This window comes from Sapajus apella, unplaced genomic scaffold (assembly GCF_009761245.1).
Source record: "Sapajus apella isolate SASKATOON/1434 unplaced genomic scaffold, GSC_monkey_1.0 scaffold94, whole genome shotgun sequence".
Taxonomy (NCBI): domain Eukaryota; kingdom Metazoa; phylum Chordata; class Mammalia; order Primates; family Cebidae; genus Sapajus; species Sapajus apella.
This window is the reverse complement of record NW_022437034.1, coordinates 6202501-6223905: the sequence shown is the minus strand read 5'-3', so window position 1 is coordinate 6223905 and position 21405 is coordinate 6202501. Positions and strand designations below refer to the sequence as shown.

The 21405-nt window shown below is 41.6% G+C and overlaps 1 protein-coding gene across 12 annotated transcripts in view; it reads right to left on the bottom strand.

Moving 5' to 3' along the window:
- The window catches only part of KAT6B (lysine acetyltransferase 6B), a 205554-nt gene that overhangs the window by 4329 nt on the left and 179820 nt on the right, over positions 1-21405 (bottom strand). For all 12 annotated transcript variants that reach the window (XM_032256484.1, XM_032256483.1, XM_032256488.1 and 9 more), the window contains 4 exons: positions 7743-7974; positions 7272-7431; positions 6311-6676; positions 2971-3262 (listed from right to left, as the gene is read on the bottom strand). In XM_032256484.1, the coding sequence (XP_032112375.1) occupies positions 2971-3262; positions 6311-6676; positions 7272-7431; positions 7743-7974 (1050 nt within the window). The remainder of the gene's footprint in view (positions 1-2970; positions 3263-6310; positions 6677-7271; positions 7432-7742; positions 7975-21405) is intronic.

Sequence of the window (21405 nt, the reverse complement as noted above, 5' to 3'; positions counted from 1 at the left end):
ATAACATGTTGGGAACACATGGATATAGGCAATGCTAATGCATTAAACTCAAAGTTTAATGAACAAGACATTCTCTGATACAAAAGCCTACAGTTCCACAGTGTAAAAAAATCCATTTGAACATTTACCAATTAGGAAATACAGGGGAAAGGAATGAATTCTAGCTTATATACAAATCACTACTGTCCTGGAAAAATGACTAGAAGCCCTAACTCTCATATCTACAAAGAGAAAGTAAACCTCTGTTTGTAGACATTTACAGGATGTAGATGATCCTGGATGACATGATTTATTTACTTTGATTTGAACGTTCTCTCTGGCATAAAAATAAACTGTGTACCTCTGAAACAAATCAGTAAATAACTAAATACCCAAAACAAATGCATTTGTAATCATCATTTTTGCATGACAAAAACTACAATGTAATTACTAGCAAATCCCTGAACATTTAAAATACAGGGATTCTTTTTAACACTAATTCTGTACACACTGAATTTTGGATCAGTATGTTGCTGATGTTAGGACTGACTATTAAAGACAATTAGAAACAAACCATAATTGTGAAGTTCATTTCAGTTCAGGTGACCTCATTTTTAACAGAACCTATAGGTACATGTGAATATAAATATGTACATATATTTACATAAGCAGATGAATAACTATGTAGATATTAATAAATATATGTATAAAGCACCCAAGTATTCTTGTGATCTTTACATTACACTAATCTTCTAGAATCAGTGGTCAATTTAAAGGAAAAGCTTTACATGAGACAATATTCTTATTGGAAACTCTATTTTAGAGAATAAAAATAAGATCTCACAATCATCATAAAACAGATATCCCTTCTGCCAGAAGAGAGTGAGTTTTAGTCCAACTGGGGGATAGCAGAGGAAGTGCTGGTTCATTTAGGTAATAAAAGGATTAGAGATAAACTTACCTGCAAGTATTACATTCAAACTGACCAGCTGAAAAGAACACATATATGATGTAGAATGATTCCTTGAGAAGTGCCAAGTACCATGCCGAGTTAAGAGTCATCTCAGGACATTTCTATTCACAATGGCAGGTGATAGCCATGCCAGTGCCCCTGGATTCCACATGCTTTTTATTTTTGAGACAGAGTCTTGCTCTGTCACCCAGGCTGGAGTGCAGTGGTGTGATCTTGGTTCACTGTAACCTCTGTCTCCTGAGTTCAAGCGATTCTCCTGCCTCAGCCTCCCAAGCATCTGGGTCTACAGGCATGCACCACCACGCCTGGCTACTTTTTTTGTATTTTTTGTATTTTTTTTTTTTTTTTTTTTTTTTTTTTTTTTCTTGATCTTGTGACCTCAGGTGACCCACCTGCCTCGGCCTCCCAAAGTGCTGCGATTACAGGCACGAGCCACTATGCCCAGCTGGATTCTGCATTCTTATTCTGCACGCTACTAGGCCTATCAACTTTTGTTGGAACACCTCCCAATCAGAAGATGAGTTTTCTGACAATTATTTTTAAGAAAGAAGGACATCCTGAGAGGAATCTGGTATAATATGGCTGCTTGGAATTTTTAAAGGTAAATGGAACTTAGAGGAGAATGAAGGCAGGGATCATTCATTTACAGGGTCCCAAGAAGACAGCCAAGAAGGGGAAATAAGGCTTAATTCTCACACATAAAATGATCTCTCACTGTAGTGTGGTGGTGTTTATATGTTCATTTGTTTAAAAATAATCCAAATAATAAGGCTTGGTTTCTCTCTACCCAGGGTAAGAAGTCATTTCTTCAGCAAATACTTTATGCAGGAATAGCATTTCTGTGAGCTAAGAAAGTCAAGAATATGCTTACATATATTCTTAAAATTGTGGCTTTTCAAAAGCCAGAGTGATCCTGTGGTTCCCAGGGAAATGAGATGGACTGTTCCCCAGAGTAGAATACATTCTGAATAGTCATGTCACCCAGGGAATAGAGACAGTGTAGCATAAACCCTCATGATTCAGCTAAGGAACACAAGTTCTCAACCTGATACGCAAGGATGGGTGCTTTTAAATACAGCAGGAAAGATGATTCACTGGTGTTCAGTATTTTTTTAGAGGATGGGGTAAAGGTGTCCCTGTCAACTTACAAGGAAGGTCAGTTTCCTGATTTCTATGTTATCTGGTATTATCAAATATTATCAAAGCTAATATTGATGGTGTGGGTAAGTTTAGATGTTTTTTTTTTTTTTTTTTTGAGAAAGGGTCTCGTTCTGTCACCCAGGCTGGAGTGCAGTAGCACGATCACAGTTCAACCTGAGCTCAGGTGATCCTCTCACCTCAGCCTCCCAAGTAGCTGGGACTATAGGTGCACACCACCACACCTAATTTCTGTATTTTTTTTGTAGAGATGGGGATTTTTCACGTTGCCCAGGCTGGTCTCAAACTCCTGGGCTCAGGTGATCCACCTGCCTCAGCCTCCCAAAGTGCTGGGATTACAGGTGTAAGCCATCATGCCCAGCTTAGTTTAGGTGAATTTTTATAGGAGTATATACTAAGACACTACTGATTATAAGATGTACCATTGATTTACTAATATTTGTTTTCCAGGAAAAAAAAGAAACGATTCCATTCAATGCTCACATTGACAATATATACCTTGATTTCAGAAGTACTAAATGTGAAAAAAAAGTACATATTACACTCAAAGAAATATAATGATATAATGTGTTTCTTACTGACAGACTTCAAAGTTTTGGAGGATAAGCCAGTTTCTGGCAAGTAAGATGAACCCACCTAGAAGCATATTCTGGCCTTGGAAGTTGTCTAACATAAATTCCAATTCCAGGAATAAGGAACAGAAGCTTATGAGGATGGGAAAGGGCGGATGGGCATTTGCTCCGGGTACATCAGTACCACTTCCCAGGTGCCTCTGGGCATCATGCCAGAGGCCTGCTCTTTGGCAGCCAGTCAGATACAGACATTCTCAAGGGTAAAGTTTTCATCATTCCTCTACTTACTTCTACAAGGGTCAGCATTCTTAAAGCAATGATTGTCTTTTCCTTCGTCTTCCTCTGCTTGTCTTTTCTTCCCAGGCTGATGTTGGAATGCTTTTCTCAGGACTGGCTTCCTGCCATCTTCCTCCATTTCAATCTCACAGGTAGGCTCCAGCTGTGGCATTGGCCTCTCTTCATCTGAGTTGTCGAAGGGCTCATTCAGTACTTCTGTCGTCTCGGAAATGGTCTCTGTTGTTACACTGCTGTTGATCCTCCTGCGTTTACGACCCCTTTTCTTCTTTAGTACAAAAGGCCTCTGAAATTAATTCCAAACATAGCACATAAGAGCTCATGAGAAATTAAATGGTTGAGTCGATACGCAGCAAACATGTACTGAACGCGTGTCTGAGGATCTTACACATAGAGACTTCTGTAATGCCTTTGTACTTAACCTTCCATTTGATGTTTAACATCCCTCTCGGGCGCCAACTACACAGGCAAGTGTTTTCCAAATAAAACAGTTGTTTACTCAAGCAGATGCTTTGAGAGGGAACATCCTAGCAGTTTGACTAGAGATGTTAAAAGCTAAGCTTTGCTTTTCTAGCATATATTTTCCAAATGATACTTGCTGGCCTCAGTACTCCTCACATCACAGACATTAAAGGTCATTACAGACTCTAAATGTTTCTATAAATGGTGCCGTAATTAACTAGCCACTGGGTTAACTCATTTTATACCTGATAACTCTTGAAGGAGCACCCATTATATGCACAGCACTGGGAAATACTATATAAGACCAACCTACTTGTTTCATTCCATAGGACTTCCGGAACTATGAAAGAGAAGGAAAGGTCCTTGAAGAAAAGATTACTGTTTAAAATGTTAACAGAGTCAAGTATTGGTGTGTGCTGAGATGTAAGTAACTGATAACTTGGCAAAATATTTTAATAGAGGGCATCTAAAAATGCTAAAGACATGCAAGATGTCTTACTATATGATATAAAAATATTTTGTCTTTTTTCTTTTCTGTAGAGACAGGGTTTCACCATGTTGCCTAGGCTGGTCTAACCCTGAGCTCAAGTGGTCCACCTGCCTTGGCCTCCCAAAGTGCTGGCATTATAGGCATGAGCGACCGTGCCTGGCCTAAAAATACTTTTTCTATTTACACTAAAGATTGGCACAAAAAATGACTCTCCATAGTTGTAATTATAAAATATTTCCCCCCCCAGAAAAAAAGTTTTTAATGACACAAAATTCAAATAAAGGAATAGCAGGTGGATTTACTAAGATGTAATTGTTACCTCCCCAAATTATTGAAAATACACTGCAAAGAAGGGTTCAGTATGCTTGGTTAGAAGCTAACCTCCAGGTAAACTGTATTCAAGAATTATTATTATTTTAAAAATATTTATTTTCTATAGAGACAGTATCTTGCTTTGTTGCCCACGTGGGTCTTGAACTCCTAAGCTCAAGTGATTCTCCTGCCTCAACTTCCCAAAGTGTGGGGATTATAGGCATGAGTCATACTGTGTCTGGCCTCCAAGAATGATTGTGTCTTACTTTTGTAATGCCCTGAATGCTCACTGAAGCACACACATAGCTGGTTAATCATATTTTATAATTTAACATTTATGGTTATTAATCCCCCCAGTCTGCCTGCCCTCTTTAATCCACAAGAATTTTCCCTAATATGAGTGAAGCCAAGGTGGAAAACTGGTTTTCTTCAGGTTGAGTCCAGTTCAGATCATGCCTTGGATGAATCCAGTGTTTTTTTTTTTTTTTTTTTTTTTGGGACAGAGTCTCACTCTGTCACCAGGCACCAGGCTGGAGTGCAGTGGCACAACCTCAGCTCACTGCAACCTCCACCTCCAGGTTCAAGCAATTCTCCTGCCTCAGCCTCCCGAGTAGCTGAAACTACAGGTGCATGCCACCACACCCAGCTAATTTTTGTATTTTTAGTAGAGATGGGGTTTCACCATGTTGGCCAGGATGGTCTTGATCTCTTGACCTTGTGATCCGCCCACCTTGGCCTCCAAAAGTGCTGGGATTACAGGCCTGAGCCACCGTGCCCGGCCTGAATCTGGTATTTGATGGTTTTAGAACACGTTTCTTTTTGAGATGAAGTTTTGCTCTTGTTGCCCAGGCTGGAGTGCAATGGCATGATCCTGGTTCACTGCAACCTCTGCCTCCTGGGTTCAAGCAATTCACCTGCCTCAGCCTCCTGAGTAACTGGGATTACAGGCATGTACCACCACGCCGGGCTGATTTTGTATTTTTAGTACAGACTGGGTTTCTCCATGTTGGTCAGGCTGGTCTCAAACTCCCAACCTCAGGTGATCTGCCCACCTCGGCTTCCCAAAGTGCTGGGATTACAGGCGTGAACCACCGAGCACCACCTAGAACAAGTTTCTTTTGTTACATATACAACACACGAATGTACACTCCTCCTAAGAAATGGGAACATTATTCATAAGCCTGAAGACTACTTTGTAGGATGCTCCTTTCTCCCATCTCCCCACAGATACCCCTCCAGAAGACTGCCAGGCTTAGATGAGCGCAGAGCTGGAAGTTAGAACAGCAAGTTCCCCAACAGACGCCACATTGGATGGCCTTGGGCAGAGCCTTAGCTTGTATTGTGGTATCTCTATCAGTCTTGCTGTACTAACAATATTTGGCCCCCCTCTATGTCCCAGATAGATACTGAAGACAAACATATCAGATCTGGATAAGCAGGTACCTAAAAACAAGGTCAATTCTTTACTTTCTGTACCACTGGAGATGATATGGTCTATAGAGAGACACCACTGGGCTACTGTGATCTGAGGAAATTCAGTAAAATGCAGTTGACTACAAATGCAAAGTATCACCATTAAAATTAAGGGCCTAAAATACTTTCTAACAATTCTGTGCCAAGAACAGGAGAAAGAAACAGCACGAGGAGCACTGGGCTTGGAGTCCTGAGCACGCATTTGGTTCTGTTTCCATCTCTAATGAGTCATATGACCTTAGAGAAGTCTCCTGACCTCTAGGTCTTAGAGGGTGGTTTAAGTGCTCTCTGCGGCCCCTTTCTGTTCCTATAACCTCACTTACTCTACTCCTGCAGACCAGCAGGTGGCAGTGACTACTAGACTAGGAGGTTGGCCTGACCCTGGTTTCCTGTCACAGAGCTAACAAACTTCAAAAAGTAAACATAATCATGACTGTGAGATAAACGATTATGATATATGATCAGCAGGACTGGGTACACATAAACTAGACTAAAGAACAGAGAGTGAAACAAATACTAATGGACAGAATGCCTGGAATGACAAATAAGATTTGATCGAAGGAGACTCGCAGACAGAAAATCTAAACAGACACCTACCTTTCTCTTTATGGCAACTGACTGTGGTTTTGTCAATCTTGGGGGAGAGCTTTGAATATTTTCTTCTTCTTCATCCTCCTCCTCTTCATCCTCTTCCTCCTCTTCTTCCTCCTCCTCCTCCTCTTCCTCCTCCTCTTCCTCCTCTTCCTCCTCCTCCTCCTCCTCCTCTTCCTCTTCTTCACTGCTCTCTTTAGACAGCTCCAGCAGCTGCCCTCGCTCCCCTGTGACTGGCCGGCTCTCCGGGGAATGCAAATATTTATTTTTCGATTGTACTTTTGCAGGTGATTGCCTACTGTTAGCTCTAGATGACAGGATTTCTTGTTCCTCCTTCTCCCAGCAGCTAGCTTGTTCCATTAGCCGCTCAGCCTAAGTGGGGAGGGTAAAAATGGTGGCCAGTGAGAGGGCAGTTACACAGCCAGAGCCTCTGAGGATCAATGGCAAAGTGTCTCTAAGTCAATTCTGATGAGGACAGCCAGCCGGCCAAGCACATTTCAGCTGCATCATCTCAGGAACGTTTTGCATCAGTTAGGATAACAAATCAAAGAAGATTGGGTTTCATGGGATATTTAGCAGTATTAATGATGCAGCGAATTGATTTGAGTCCTTTATCACTACATTACATGCTTACTGGCATGGAGCACTTGAAGCAAGTTCATACACACAAAGAATCGATTGACACTGCAGCCTTGGAGCTGAGCACTGAATTTGATCTGATTACATGCTCTCAGTAGTGAAAAATGCTGCTTTGTAATCAATGATAAATGTTTCATTTTTCATACTCAATTCAATAAAATTACCATGTCTTACCATGCAACCTCAGTTAGGATAAATTAGTGCCATATCATTTCACATGCTATCTCTACATAACCAAGCTTTTGACAACGATCTTAATGACTTTCTTAGCTTAAGAATGCCACAAGATTGAAGTTACACAACTTAGGATGATAAAGACGATCATTACCTCTTTCTCAGCTTCTCGCTCTTCTTCAGACACTGCAGCATTAGAAATTAAAATTGGGGTCCACCTCAGACTGTCTGGATCAAGTTCATTGGCTCTGGAACAGGTTTTCAGCTTTTCCATGTGGCTCAATATCAACTTTTCCCGTCTAATGATGACAAATCTGTAATGTGATAAAGCAGAGCAAAGTGTAATCACAAGCTGAAATTTCACTTCACCTTCACATACAGACGAATGCCAGCACTAATGTTATCTGGGTTAGGAAAAATCAGAAAGCACCTCAATGAGAGGGTAAAGAACACTGAAATCCAACGAGCAAAAGTGTCATTTCATGTGTTACTTTTAGGAGAAAAGGTTTGATAATACTGTTAGGGAACCTCGATCTTTAACTGGAATGAATGTACCTAATCTCCAGGGACCCTTTCTGGTGTGGGATGCCTGAGCCACGGGGGTGCCCAGGGTCCCAGGACTCACCTGCCATCTCTCTTGTCGATCATGTGGAGGTGCTGCAGAGTGGTGGCGATGTCATGTGGGCACATGCCCGTTGCTCTGCTAATTGCCTTGATGCTGATGTGCCTCTCATGGTGGTGGTAGAGATATTCTAAGATGACGCTCTTCCAATATGCCAGGTAGGAGAGCCGGCCCAGATCGGAGAGTGGCTTTTCAGGAGACCCTGCTTGGCCTTCTCTTCTAGAAAGCAAATAGCCTAGGGCAGAAAAAATAAAGGGGCATTCCTCACTGTTGCATTCCCAGAGCCCAGAATAGGAGCCACCAGAAATAATATGAGCAGTGAAAAGGTAAAAACATCACACCAGGGAAGTGCATTTGCTTTAGGAATGTAGCCTCTTCCCAGTTACAGTGATTTGATCTCCGTGAGTTTATGCTCCTGAATCTTTGACAGTGGCACTCTAAGTCAATTCCCGCAGCTAGCAGCAGCATTCCAAACATATATTGTGGCATATTTAACAAAGACTAAAAGCTATGGTCGAAGACATTACTTCTGCTAAGTCTCAACATCTAAGTCTCCCACAGCTTTAGATTCTTTCAAAAACGAAATGTCAGGCACTTACTCAGAAATCCTGTCGAGGGACCACCCCAAACATTAATGGGCAAGTTGTTTTCCACAGGAAGGACCTAATGACCCTTTTTGACAGCTGGGTCTTAATAAAAAGAGAAGGACCTCTGTTGACTCAGAGTCTATACTGCTTGTTACATTTAACTAGTAGGTTGATTTGAAGCTTTGTTTTAGGACTAATAAAAGAATGTCTTTCAAGTCAACTGCTGCAACTCACATCAGCTCCACTAGCTCTATTTTCACCTCTTTCATAGAAATTCATTTACAATCCATTCCCAGAACATTGCTCCTACAAATTAAAACAAAACAAAACAAACTCCTTAAAACAGCTTATTGCACGTATGCTCAGAAAATCCCTTAGCATCCTAAGCTTTTGAACGCATTTTACAGCATTACTGTGAAGGTTCCTTGGCAGAGGAACTTTAAAAATGAAAAAAAAAAGAAAAAAGAAAAAAGAAAAAAAAAAACCAACTCTTTAAAGCCACTTGAAGGTAATGAGTGAAAGCTGGCGGCTGTCTTGGTAATTAAGAGCCACTTTTGGCGTAGAAAAGAAATGCTATAAACTAATGATGTCTACCTTGCTTTAATTATCTATTTCAACAGCCTCACCTTCACGAACTTCCTAAGTTTAAATAAACATCAACCACATACAGTAGGTGGCAGCAATGACAAAATCATACTGCTCTGTAAACCACCCGAATCTTCAGCATTTTTCTTCTTTTATCTACATTTCCAAAATGGCTGCATTCTCAAGAATTTTCTCAATTTTAGGATTATTTTTTGTTAAAGAAGAATCAATGCCTCTGATGCATTTTCCTGCCTCTCAAAGTCACTGCAAATACAGTAATGCAGAAATATCAAACAAGAATCCAGCCTGAACCCTCAAAGGTTCAGCATTTTGCATTTTGATGGCTTTAATCTGAATACCATTAAAAAGAATAGGCGTAAATTTAACCTCAGGTTTTGCTAAAGTCTTTTGACTTACTTGTCTCTTTAACCCATGTTTAAGTGCAAAGTATCTGACTGAATGCAAACAAGCACTGCAACATTTTACAGTGAAACCACTGTCTACATGTAATTTGGCAGCAGACTAGGGCTTTCAATAGCAGTGTGTCAGGAATGCTAACACAGTGATGGCCACTGTGCCGAAGCCAGCCCATATTGTGTCCTGTCAACACGGAGAAGAGCTCTCTGTCTATGTTGCCAGAGTACGAAGGGAGCCCACACCTCAGAATACAGATAATTGGCACATCCGTCACCTGCCTCCAAAGTGCTTGGCACATGCTGAGAAATGTTCTCAGGTGGCTGAGGGGGGGGGGGCCCCGCTCTGAACTCCTGGGGGGGGGGATGAGAACCACAGAGCCGTGGATATGGAACTATCCCCTTTTGTCCATGAGATCCCACAATTAAAAGTCCCCTGCAGTGAGTGTGAAAGTCCCCAGGCCTGCTACTGGTGCTTATTTGAATCACGCAGTCAAGGACAGAAAGTCTACTCCTCTCAGTCTTGCAGAAAGAATTCTGTATAACCAAAGTGTTCAGAAGGTGGTATGTGCCCCCCCACCACCTTATGTCCCCCACTACGAAGGGCCAGCTTACCCAGAAGCACATGTGTTCCTTTGTTCTGTCTCCCCACTACAGTCCCTAATCTGGAAGGCAGCAGCAGCCAGCATGAGAAAAACCCACGCTTTCCGCAGCTGTTCGTGCTTTCACACCCTGAAGTGGCGCAGATACACCCTGTCAGGGCCTGAGCCTAAATGGGTTATGCCACTCAAACTAGCAGACAACTTGGGGTCCGTGGGGAGCATTTAGGCATAAACCTTTTAGCACCTGCTACTCCTACCATGTTAAGTGGCTGTCTACTGGGACACTGCCTTGGACACAGACTTCAGGCCAGGACTGATAGTCACGGAAGAGTCCTGGGGAGGTGGCAGCAAGGTGATGAGCCCTGATGGGCACAGGTACACTGAGAGCCCAGTGGTCTTTCTCAATAAACACCCTTGCACTGTGCTTGCAAAGGCCAGGAGAAAGCAGGGAGTGGCCAGCACCTGCCAGGAGGCCATGCTTCCCTGAGTGCTGGGGAGAAACAACTGCAAACTCAACCTCCAGCCAGAGCACAGCAGGCGTGTGTGCAGGCATGACGTGCACCCACACCGCAGACTGCAAAAGGCCACTATCTGAAGGGACCACTGCATGACTTGTGGTGGGTTTTTCCCTCTCCTCTCTGACTCATGAGACCCCAAAGGAACTAATAATAGCAGGAATTGGCACTTACGTCAAGAGCCATTTGGAAGTCCACAAAGTCTCCTAATTCAGGAGAAAACAGAATCCATAAGAACGATCAAAATGAACAAAGATACATTTCTGATTCCTTACTAGTTAAGTGAACTCACTTGTAATATATTAAACTGTACAGCTTAGAAGAAAAGTGTGTGTCATGTCCACTCCACTCAGGCACTTAGCAGATGTAGGACAGAATTCCATTTGAACTTGCAGCAGCACTTCCTCTCAGAAGACTGCAGCTGGTGGCACTTCACTACTCTGACCCTTATAACAGGTGATGTTTTAAAAAAGGAATTTCTTACCACCTTTCGTTTCTATGTACTTTTTTTTTTTTTTTTGAGACAGAATCTTGCTCTGTTGCCCAGGCTAGAGTGCAATGGTGCGATTTTGGCTTGCTGCAACCTCTACTTCCCAGGCTCAAGCGATTCTCCTGCCTCAGCTTCCTGAGTAGTTGGGATTATAGGCACCCACCACCATGCCTGGCTAATTTTTGCATTTTTAGTAGAGATAGGGTTTCACTATGTTGGCCAGGCTGGTCTCAAACTCCTGGCTTCAGGTGATCCACCTGCCTCGGCCTCCCAAAGTGCTGGGATTACAGGCATGAGCCACTGCACATGGCCTCTTTCTATTTTTTCTAGGCTCTTCACAACATAATTACGATATGGCCCATCGAAAGAATAATTTTTGGTAAGAAGATTTTAACATAGAGATGCAGTGGTTTAAGTTTCAGCTCTTAAATTTAACTTACCAAAAAGATTCCAAATAATTGATCTAAGATGCAGGGAAATAAAAAGCACTTATCTTGGCCGGGCGTGGTGGTTCATGCCTGTAATCCCAGCATTTTGGGAGGCCCAGGCAGGTAGATCACCTAAGGTCAGGAGTTCAAGACCAGCTGACCAACATGGAGAAACCCCATCTCTACTAAAAATACAAAATTAGCTGGGTGTGGTGGCGTGCACCTATAATCCCAGCTACTTGGGAGGCTGAGGCAGGAGAATCACTTGAACCTGGGAGGCAGAGGTTGCAGCGAGCCAAGATAGCGCCATTACGCTCCAGCCTGGGCAACAAGAGTGAAACTCCATCTCAAAAAAAAGCACTTATCTTGGAAGTTGGTGTATTATCCTGAAGGATCTGAAACAAGTACAACATACCCCTGGTGAACAGATTCCCATGGTGCTCTAACACTTCTCCTTAACTCAGGATACTTTCAATCAGAAAACCTCAGCTGTCCCTGGGGAAACCTGGCTGTTTCAGATGGAAAACAAAGTAATGTTTGGAGGACAAATCCCAGTAGCTGCAGTATAATTAATCGCTGGTGAAATTATTCCCTTGAACTTGTCTGTGAGCCAGAGGTGCTTGCGAACAGCACTTACTCTGTGAGTGGGAGCCTTGTAATTGAAAACGGGGTAGCCCATAAACCCCCCATCCACGCCAACTATCTTGATCATAGCAAAAGCTGGCTTCCTCTTTTGCTTTACTGTAACTACTTATCCTGGGGAAGGTGACATCTGAGTTTCAGTATACAGGCCACACAATCAATTCAAAAGATTATCAAGATGTCTGCTTAAAGGAAGAACAATGCGATGTCTACAAAAAGTAAGCATTTCTAAGCTGTACTGCATGGAACCTGGGCATGCCTCACCTCTGTTAAGGCTGAACTACTTGTAGTAGGAAAATCAAATCTCGTGTTAACTAGCCCTGATTCTCTGGAGTGTGAAATGGTTAACTCTCTCCCAGGGGGAGAAAATAAAAGTGGTAGAGAGTTATCTCATATAGATGATCTATTAGGGTAAGGAAGGAACTATCTAGACAAGGTCAAGATTTGTTTTTGCAGACCCAAATTCCCAAATTAAATTTATTTCCCAGCATAACAACTCTAAGGTTAACACCCATTTAAAATGAAAATTCCTTCCCTTTAAACTAGTGGTATTCAAGAGTGTAAATGGACCAAAGAATAATGTTCTCAGGCAAGGGCATGGATAGGAAGAGGGATCTCCCCCTGACAGGGGCAGACACCCTCACCCCTGCACACCTCTATCTTCTACTACCTGGAATCAAACCATATGAACCTCCTCACACACCAAAAGTGTAAACTTTGGCAAGCTACTCACTCCCAACTTCCATCTGTCTGGATTATGTGAGTTCGGGGTCACCAGCTGCTTTTAGGGGGATGATAATCTTTGAGGATTACACACTTTTCATCAGACACCTGTTTAGTTCAGCAAATCCTGCTGAAAGGTCTGTATCAGTCGACAGCACTGGGTTTGCAAGCCTGGGAACAGACACCAGGCCAGGGATTTATGGCAGCTTTTGAGAACAGGAAATCTGATGACTCTAACCAAGTTATCTCATGCTTGGAGATGGCAATTCACTGGTCTGTACGCTCATCCGTTCCTGGTTTCTGGTGCTGAGCAGCACTGTGACTAAGTGGATGAATGGCATGTTATCAGTTTAAACAGTGATAAATGAACCTGACAGGCTATTTATATCTCCTCATTTAAATTTTGTGGTGATTTTGCAATTAGTGCAGAAGGAAGCTGACCCTTAGTTCTCACATCATTTTAGGAGAACAGCCATGCTCTAAATGACCTGTGACCTGCCTGTTATCTTACTGCTTTCCACTTATTAAAAGGTACAGATGCCTCCTTGGCAAAGAGGGAAATTTTGAATTTTTCAGATATTTTACATTTTAAGAGATTGGTGTTGAAACTGTGGAAGTTTGAAACCTCTCTTCTGTAAGTTCTATGGGTATGACATAATTATATAAGAACTTGAATAAATGATGCTTCTCAAGATCTCAGTGTGGAGACCTGTGGCATCAACATCACCTGAGAACTTGCTAGAACTTTAAATTCTCAGAACCTATCTCAGACCTGCTGAATCAGAATCTTTAGCGGGGAGGGGCAGGGCTTAGCTCCTGTGCTTTCAGAAGTCCCTCCAAGTGATTCTGATGTGCCTGAGTTTGAAAATCGCTGCTAGAACCCTGCTCTGAAGCTGCTGGCTTTGATGAGGGTGTGGCCACTGAAGAGACAGTAGGACTGAAGAGTCTTAAATAGGTGAGACCTCACTCAGCTCCTTGGATGGCAGATAACTAAAGAATGGACTCTCCAAAGCCCCACCAGACTGAAACTTAGCTAGAAGTCACTGAGTTGCCAAATCGTTTTGTGCAGATGTTCTATGCCTCTGCTTCTCAACTTCCTATTGTGCAGACAAACCACCTCTAGTTCACAGCATGGGCTCTTGTTCAGCAGGTCTGGGGTGTGGCTTGAGACTGCACATCCAACAGCTTCCTGTGCCATGGACCACACTTGAATAGCAATGGTTTATACTTTAAATCGGTGGTTTTCAAATGCTTTGGTCTCAGGACTCAGAGCTTTTGCTTATAAGGGCTCTATCTATTGATTTTACTGAGAAATATAACAAATATTAATTCATTTAAAAGATAACAGCCCATTATGTAACATTTTTTTAAAATAAAAAAATACCTTTTACTTTCTAAAATATAAATAAAATTTATAGTGAAAAGAATGGCATTATTTTACATTTTTTGTAAATCTCTTTAACTTCTAGCTTAAGAGAAGCTAGTTAGATTCTTTCTTTCTCGAAGACAGGGTCTCCCTATGTTGCACAGGCTGGTCTCAAACTCCCAGGCTCAAGCGATCCTCCCACCTCCGTCTCCCAAAGTGCTGGGATTACAGGCGTGAGCCACCACACCTGGCCTGCTAGATTTTCATAGATTGCTTTGGTATTTAATCTGCTGTGATATCACAGGCATGAGTATGGGCTCATGACATTCTGGAAAACTCCTCTGTATACTCATGAAAAAATGAAAGGAAAAAGGAAAGAGAGTATCTTAGTATTACTTGGGAAATAGTTATGACCTTGTGGACTCACTGAACCATACTTTGCGACCATGTGCATTAAACAAAGATGAGAATTTTTTCAAGTTGGGCAACAGGTCACCAGTATTTTAAAACAGTATGTCATATATTGAATATAATACGACAGATCGTGAGAGGCTCTATGGGTTGGTGAACAGGCTGGGCTCTGGAGCCAGACTGCCCAGAATGGAACCTGGGGTCCACCTTGTACCAGCTGTGTGACCTTGGGATTTTATTTAACCTCAGTGCTTCGGATCCCTCATCCCTAAGATGTGAATAATAATTGTATCTATCCCTTACAGTTCTTGAAAGGATTAATATGAAGCATGTAGAACAGTGCTTGGCACATTACAGTAATCCTAATAAGTGTTAGCTATGATTATTATTCAACGTATTGAATGAATCAAGTCTCAAGGTGATCATTTGGGTAACTAAATATCCTTAAGGTAGGGAAAATAAATAAAATTTAGACAGAAGGAAAAAGATTGAGATGAGATAATGCCACATTAAAAAATGCTACGTGATGAATTAATAATCTTTTAAATGAATTAATAAACATTAAACAGAAGGAAAAAGATAGAGACATAGACATGTAGATTGCTCTATAGAATCAGATTGAGAAAAGCTAACTTTCTTTTCCTACTTTTGCCTGAGGAATCTGAAAACCATTCCATGGACTCAGACAGAAGCTCTCCTCTCATCTCATCCTTCCTTCCTCTCCCTTCCCCTCAGCTAACCACTCAGATATAAATTAAATTAAAGAAAGAGGCCATAAAAAAAAAAAATGTGCCTCGGGAGTGGTCTTAAGAAATGGCAACAAAGTTCCCAGTAAACACAGTTCTGTGCCCCCAAATTCCCTTTGGCCCCTTAGTTCTTAACTTCAAGGACTACCCTTAGGAAACAGCAAACCCATCCAACCACAGAAACAATGACTGCTTAGGGCTTCAGCAGAGCCCAGGGACAGTCTCAGGACAGATGAAAGACCCAAATGTTCTACAAGACTCAAGTGTGTCTCTGGGAAAATGGCCTGAGCCAGCAAAACCCTGAGCATGGAGACAGCATGTCTTTGGGGAAGAAGGCTGGCTGCCCTGGGTCACATACCAGCCTGTTTCTCTAAACCCCTGTCTTAGATCTCTCTTCTCCAGGATCCCACAAGCTCCTCAGCAGACCTCCAGTGCTGTGCTCTTCCTCAAGGGGCCACTGTTTTTCTTGCCGAATGTCCTCACCCCTCCAAGTCCATTCCAGAATGGAATGGTCTTCCTTCAACTCCCCCAGTGGAAGATGTACGGCAGGAGCATGACTCCCCTGATGCTGTGTGGTGTGCCCGTGTGTCCAAGCTGACCAACCATGCTGGGATTTACCAGATAGTTCCATGGTTCTGTGGGTAGGTGTGGACTCCTTTGTCATTCTGTGTGTCAGTCCCCCAGGAAAAAGGCGCAGGTGCTTAGAAAGAAATTTTACAAGTAGTGCATCGGGCAGCACTAAGGGCACTTCCCTCCCCTTGCACTGCCCTAGTGTCAAGGAGCATGGATCTCTGTGGATGTGCTCCTGAGCCGGGGGTGCCAGGGTAGCATATGCCACATAGAAGCAGGCTGAGGGCCAGAGACAGCTGTGTGAGATGGCATTTATACCTGATTTTCTCACCCAGTGAGAGAACTGCTTCTTTTTATTTTTGAAACAGGGTCTCACTCTGTCACCCAGGCTGGAGTGCAGTGGTGGTGTGATCTTGGCTCACTGCAGCCTCAACTTTCTGGGCTCGTGAGATTCTCCCACCTCAGCCTCCAGAGTAGCTGGGACAAGTGCACACCACCATACCTGGCTAATGTTTGTATTTTACAAGGTTTCACCATGTTGCCCAGGCTGGTCTCTAACTCCCAGGTTCAAGCAACCCTCCTAACCTTGGCCTCCCAAAGTGCTGGGATTATAGGTGTGAGTCACCGTGCCTGGCCTATTGCTCCTTCTTCTGTCTTTGAGTCTAACTCAATGGTTCCTGACCCTGCCTGCACATCAGAAACACTTAGGGCTTTAAAAAGCCATAGACGTCTGTGTTCCACCCAACCTCAATCCTTACCTATCTCAGACTTGTCTGGTTTCAGATATATTATGGGTTACATTAAGGAAAGGGCCTTGGGGACTATACTTGGGCCAGATCATTAAACGGGGTGCAGTACCACTTCTTCATTTTGCCACCTCACAGGGCTGTGGTGGTAGCAGCGGTGCCTAATGAGAAATCCCAGCAGCAGGCAAATCTTAGAGAAACAGAGGCACTCTGAGTTGAGGCAGGGGAGAAGGATGGCCACTCTGTAAAGAACCGTGTGATACACTTCACAGAGTTTCATTTTGTTAAACATTCGGCAAGGAGTATTTGTGAGTGTATGGTGTGTCACCACAACTGAGTTCCTGGTCTAGTGGATTAGAAGAATAAAATTTTTCTAATAAGGTAACTGACTATGAGATAGATTCATCCTTCAATTTTCTTGTTAGGAAAATGAGGCACCTGCCACACAGGATAAAATCATCATGCAATGAGAGATGTTATACTCTGTCAGTATCATTTATGCCCAAACTAGAACTGTTTGGGGAAGGCAAGAATCTTTAAAAATATGTTGATGTAAGTATAGCTTACCAAATTGTTGACGTAACCAAATTGTTCATGAAGCCCACTGCCTATCACCAAACTAAGTTAACGCTCTGATTTGTGACCCAGAGGCACTTTCAGTTAGGTAATGATAAAGCCCCAGTGCTATGGCCTTCGGTATGACAGAAATTAGAAAGGCATGCAGAGGAAGAGCTTCCTCTTTGACCTTTTAATTTTCCACAATTCAAACCACTTTTAAATTTTGGGATATTTTAGGAAGAACAAATTTATTTTAAAAAATTTTAAGATGAGGTAATTTGGCATTTTAAAATTATTTCCTCTCTTATAATAGGCAAGAATCTACATTAGATATTCATTTAAAAAAAAAAACCTGAAATAGTTTTTGAAATAGAAAATAACACGATTGAAATAGAAAATAATTCTTCAGTTTTCACTAAAAGAAAGCATTTTAAATATCTGCCCCCCACCCCAAGGCTTGCTCCCCAAGTTGAAACTTGGATAAAATTTCCATGTCTAAGTTACAAAATTCTGGTAACAAGAACTTACCAATGAAAGGCTTTAAGATTGCAAACTTGATGAACAGATACACACTTCAAATAAAGCATATGCTCCAAACAAATGACTGCATGCACTTAAAATGCTTTACCTGTAAGACCATTCTCCTGCTGCTAAAACACTGCAATTGAACATTTTCCTTAAATAAATCACTAAATGCAAAAACTGAGACTTATTTTGCCTACTTTTATATGTCTGAGGTTCTATTGGGGGGAGCTGAGATAGTTCATTCTAATATCTAGTCATCTGGTCTGGTCCAACCATACAGATGGATGGTGGAGGGTGGAAGAGGGGTGGCATTTACATAATCATGGGAGTACCACTGATTCCAGAACCAGGTTTGGGAGACAGGATGGTTGGAAGAGCAACTTGCCTTTCCATTTGCTCTCCTACAAGCCCCCTAAAATGCTGTGTGTATATGTGGAAGGGAGTGTGTGTGTGTGTGTGTGTGTGTGTGTGTGTGTGTGTGTGTGTGTGTACCAGCTGTAATTTTTAAAAATAGGACAAAGTATGTTGTAATTCCAATTCTGGATGATGAGCTTTCACACAGCAAACAAAAATACACAGCAAGATTGAAGAAAGAAAAAATGAGAATACAAATCTCCTTAGAAATTTTCTTTGTTTTCAAACAAAGTACATTTCAAAAGGGAATCTGTCAGTTTTCAAGATAACTTTCTAAAATCAAAGCACAGCCCATCACCTAATCTGACTGATCAACTACTGTTGGAAATGTAAGACACAGAAACTGTCGCTAGTTGTCCTCAGATTATCTAGACAAACAATCCCATTCCACTGGTCTACTTTTCTTTTCACTTATTTTTTATTTATCTCTCAAATGCTTTGAAACGTGATTTGAGGTAAGAAGCCTCTGGAGGTCAATGGTTGTGTCCCCCCAGGGTTATTGCTGAGGCCTCTCTGAAGCTGTGCATTATACAGGCACCCTGAGCAGCAGAGATGGGGTGGGAGGGGGCAGCCAGACAAGTGACTGGCTGGTTTCCCCATAGATTTGGTGTCATGTAGGGACTTCGCCTTTAATCTTAGGGAATCTTAAGGTCCAAACTGGCTACAGTAGATGTTAGCTGTCAGAAAAATAAACACATATGCATTATCATCACCAGCAGTGTTAAAAATAGCAATGCCTACTCCTTTGGTTGTAGATGATACATTTCTCTAAACCCCTGGAATGAGCTGCTATTCTGTCCACTGTTTCGCTAAATTAGACTTCAGTAACAATACATTAATATAAGCAGAGCTTCACCACAATATACTAATATTATCCCCATAAGCCTTTATATTATGTTAATCCAAGAATTTCCATTCCACTTTCAAAGGCCTAAAATGGTTTTGTGCTGTGTTCAACAGCTGAGTGCCTACTAGGTACTAGGCACTTTTCTAGTTAGGTTTTATACAGATACTCTATTTTCCAAATTTAATGAGAAAAAAAGCTCTGGGAGTTTAATTTGTTAGCTGGTATGCTACTGCTGAATGCAAGAACCACAAACTACGTAAATAACAGGAACTCAAATAGACATGCTAACAGCTAAAGTTCATTTTTAAAAAATCATTTCAATATGCTACATTGCAAGGAATCAATCACACTGCAATCATCATTTACAAATCAAAGTACAACATACACACTCATGGGGGTATATACAACTAGGTAGGAGTGTGTGATTATGGACAAGTAGATTGAAACTGTAAATTATGTAACTGTCTCTTGTAATTACCCTGCTTGAGAACCGAAACAAACTTCCTGTATAATTTTGCAGGAGAATGGAGATGAAGATACAGAATCACTCTTTAGTTGGTTTTAACCCTTCCACAGCTATTTCATTATATGTGATGAGGTCAAAGAAAGTTTATGCTTAATTTATGAAAAATTGGCAGGGAGGTATTTCAAAGTAAATCCTCTAAAAAGCTTCCGATTATTAATTAAATCTGGTGATTTCTCTTCCTCTTCAAGAAAGATTTATCTAAATTATTTGGTAAAATAAACAATGTTTAAAACAAATTCACAGGCATCATTCATTTTATTTCCTCTCTAAAAAAACATGCATTATAGCCTGTAAGTTTTTAACTGGATGCAACTGAAAAGCTACAGGGATAGAAAGCTGTCTTCAGAGGCATCTTCTGCTTTGGTAGAGAAAAAAATCTTACTAATATCCTTAACTTCACGGAGAAAAGCTCCAATGCTGGGCAAACCCCAGGGCAGGTCTCCTAATCTATGAGCAGAGAATCATCTTCCTAAGAAGAAAGAAGCCTTTTTTTCTGATAAATAACAGAGCTTCATTTCACGACATTTTAAGACATCCTAGCCATTTTCATCCCTTTCTTAAAAATCTAACTTTTAACATCTTTTCTCCAGTTTCTAGTGCTTAAAGATCTGCCCCAAATTTTAGAACTGCTTAGCAACCTAGGAGGAGGAAAGGGCAAATTTCCCGTACACATCTTACAGTGTCTGCTGGTGCTGTTCTTCCCACAAAAATAGAAAAATGGGAAAACAGTTCTCATGCTGCAGTCTCCTCTTTCTCTCCTCCGGTTCACAGTTAAATATTTTCTCTGTACTCCACCCTCACTCTGCATTGCCATTCCTTGTCCATTTCATCCTCATTCTGTTAATGCACAACCCTTCAATTATGTTTTTCTACGTTTGAGAGCGAAAGTGAAATTTACAGGAATGCTGTTCTCTAATGAACTAATAAACTCAACACTTTATAGAGGATTTGATTCAAGTAAATTTCAGTACATTTCCTTCACATAAAGATGGCTATGCAAAGGCTGACATGGAGTTGATGCTGGTACACCAAACACTTGTGCACTCGAGTTTTCATCTTCAGGCAGTCAAGGTGAAAAACTGTATCTCTCTCTCAAACATGACCAATAGGCTGCTACCAATAAATCGAAAAAGTTGTTTCAGTTTTAAGAGTTACAAAAACCCAAAAGCTAAGATACCATAGAATGTCACCTCCCATTTTAAGACGATCACTTTCTAAAAAACCAAAAATAAAACACAGATACAGAAAATGACAAAAACCAAATATAGAGCTTAATGGATTATTATAAGGTAACTATCACCTAGGATCAAGAAATAGAAGTTTGCCGGCCACTCCAGAAAACCTTCTATATGCTCCAACCAATCACCCCTCCTTTCTTTTTCATAGGTAACCACTATCCTGACTTTTACAATAAACTCTCGCATTTCTTTATACTTTCATCACCAAAACATCCCAGGCACTAGAACAGTTTTGCCTATTAAAAAAAAAAATCTTAATGTCATTTTAATCTATGGGTTCCACCATCACCCCTTTCTTTTCCTTGCCATCTATCTGTGGATGAACTGGGGCCACTTGACCTCTAGTGTCCACACTCTGGGTTTTTCTGATCTCCTACTTGCACTGCAGCTCAGTATGCTCCAAGCAGATCCTGTGGCTTGATTAGACTTGGGTTCAATCCATGGGCAAGACTACGAATATCCTTGATCAGAAGATACATAATTTCTGGTTGTCCTTTTTGCAACTGTTGTTGTTGTTCATTGTCTAGATCCATTAATTCATGGTGGTGGTGGAGATTGCAAGATGATTATATTTTAATTCTGTCCTTTTCTTTCCATTTGAGACAGAGTCTTGCTCGGTTGCCCAGGCTGGAGTGCACTGGCGCGATCTCAGCTCACTGCAACCTCCACCTCCCTGGTTCAAGCAATTCTCCTGCCTCAGCCTCTCAAGTAGCTGGGACTACAGGTGCACACCA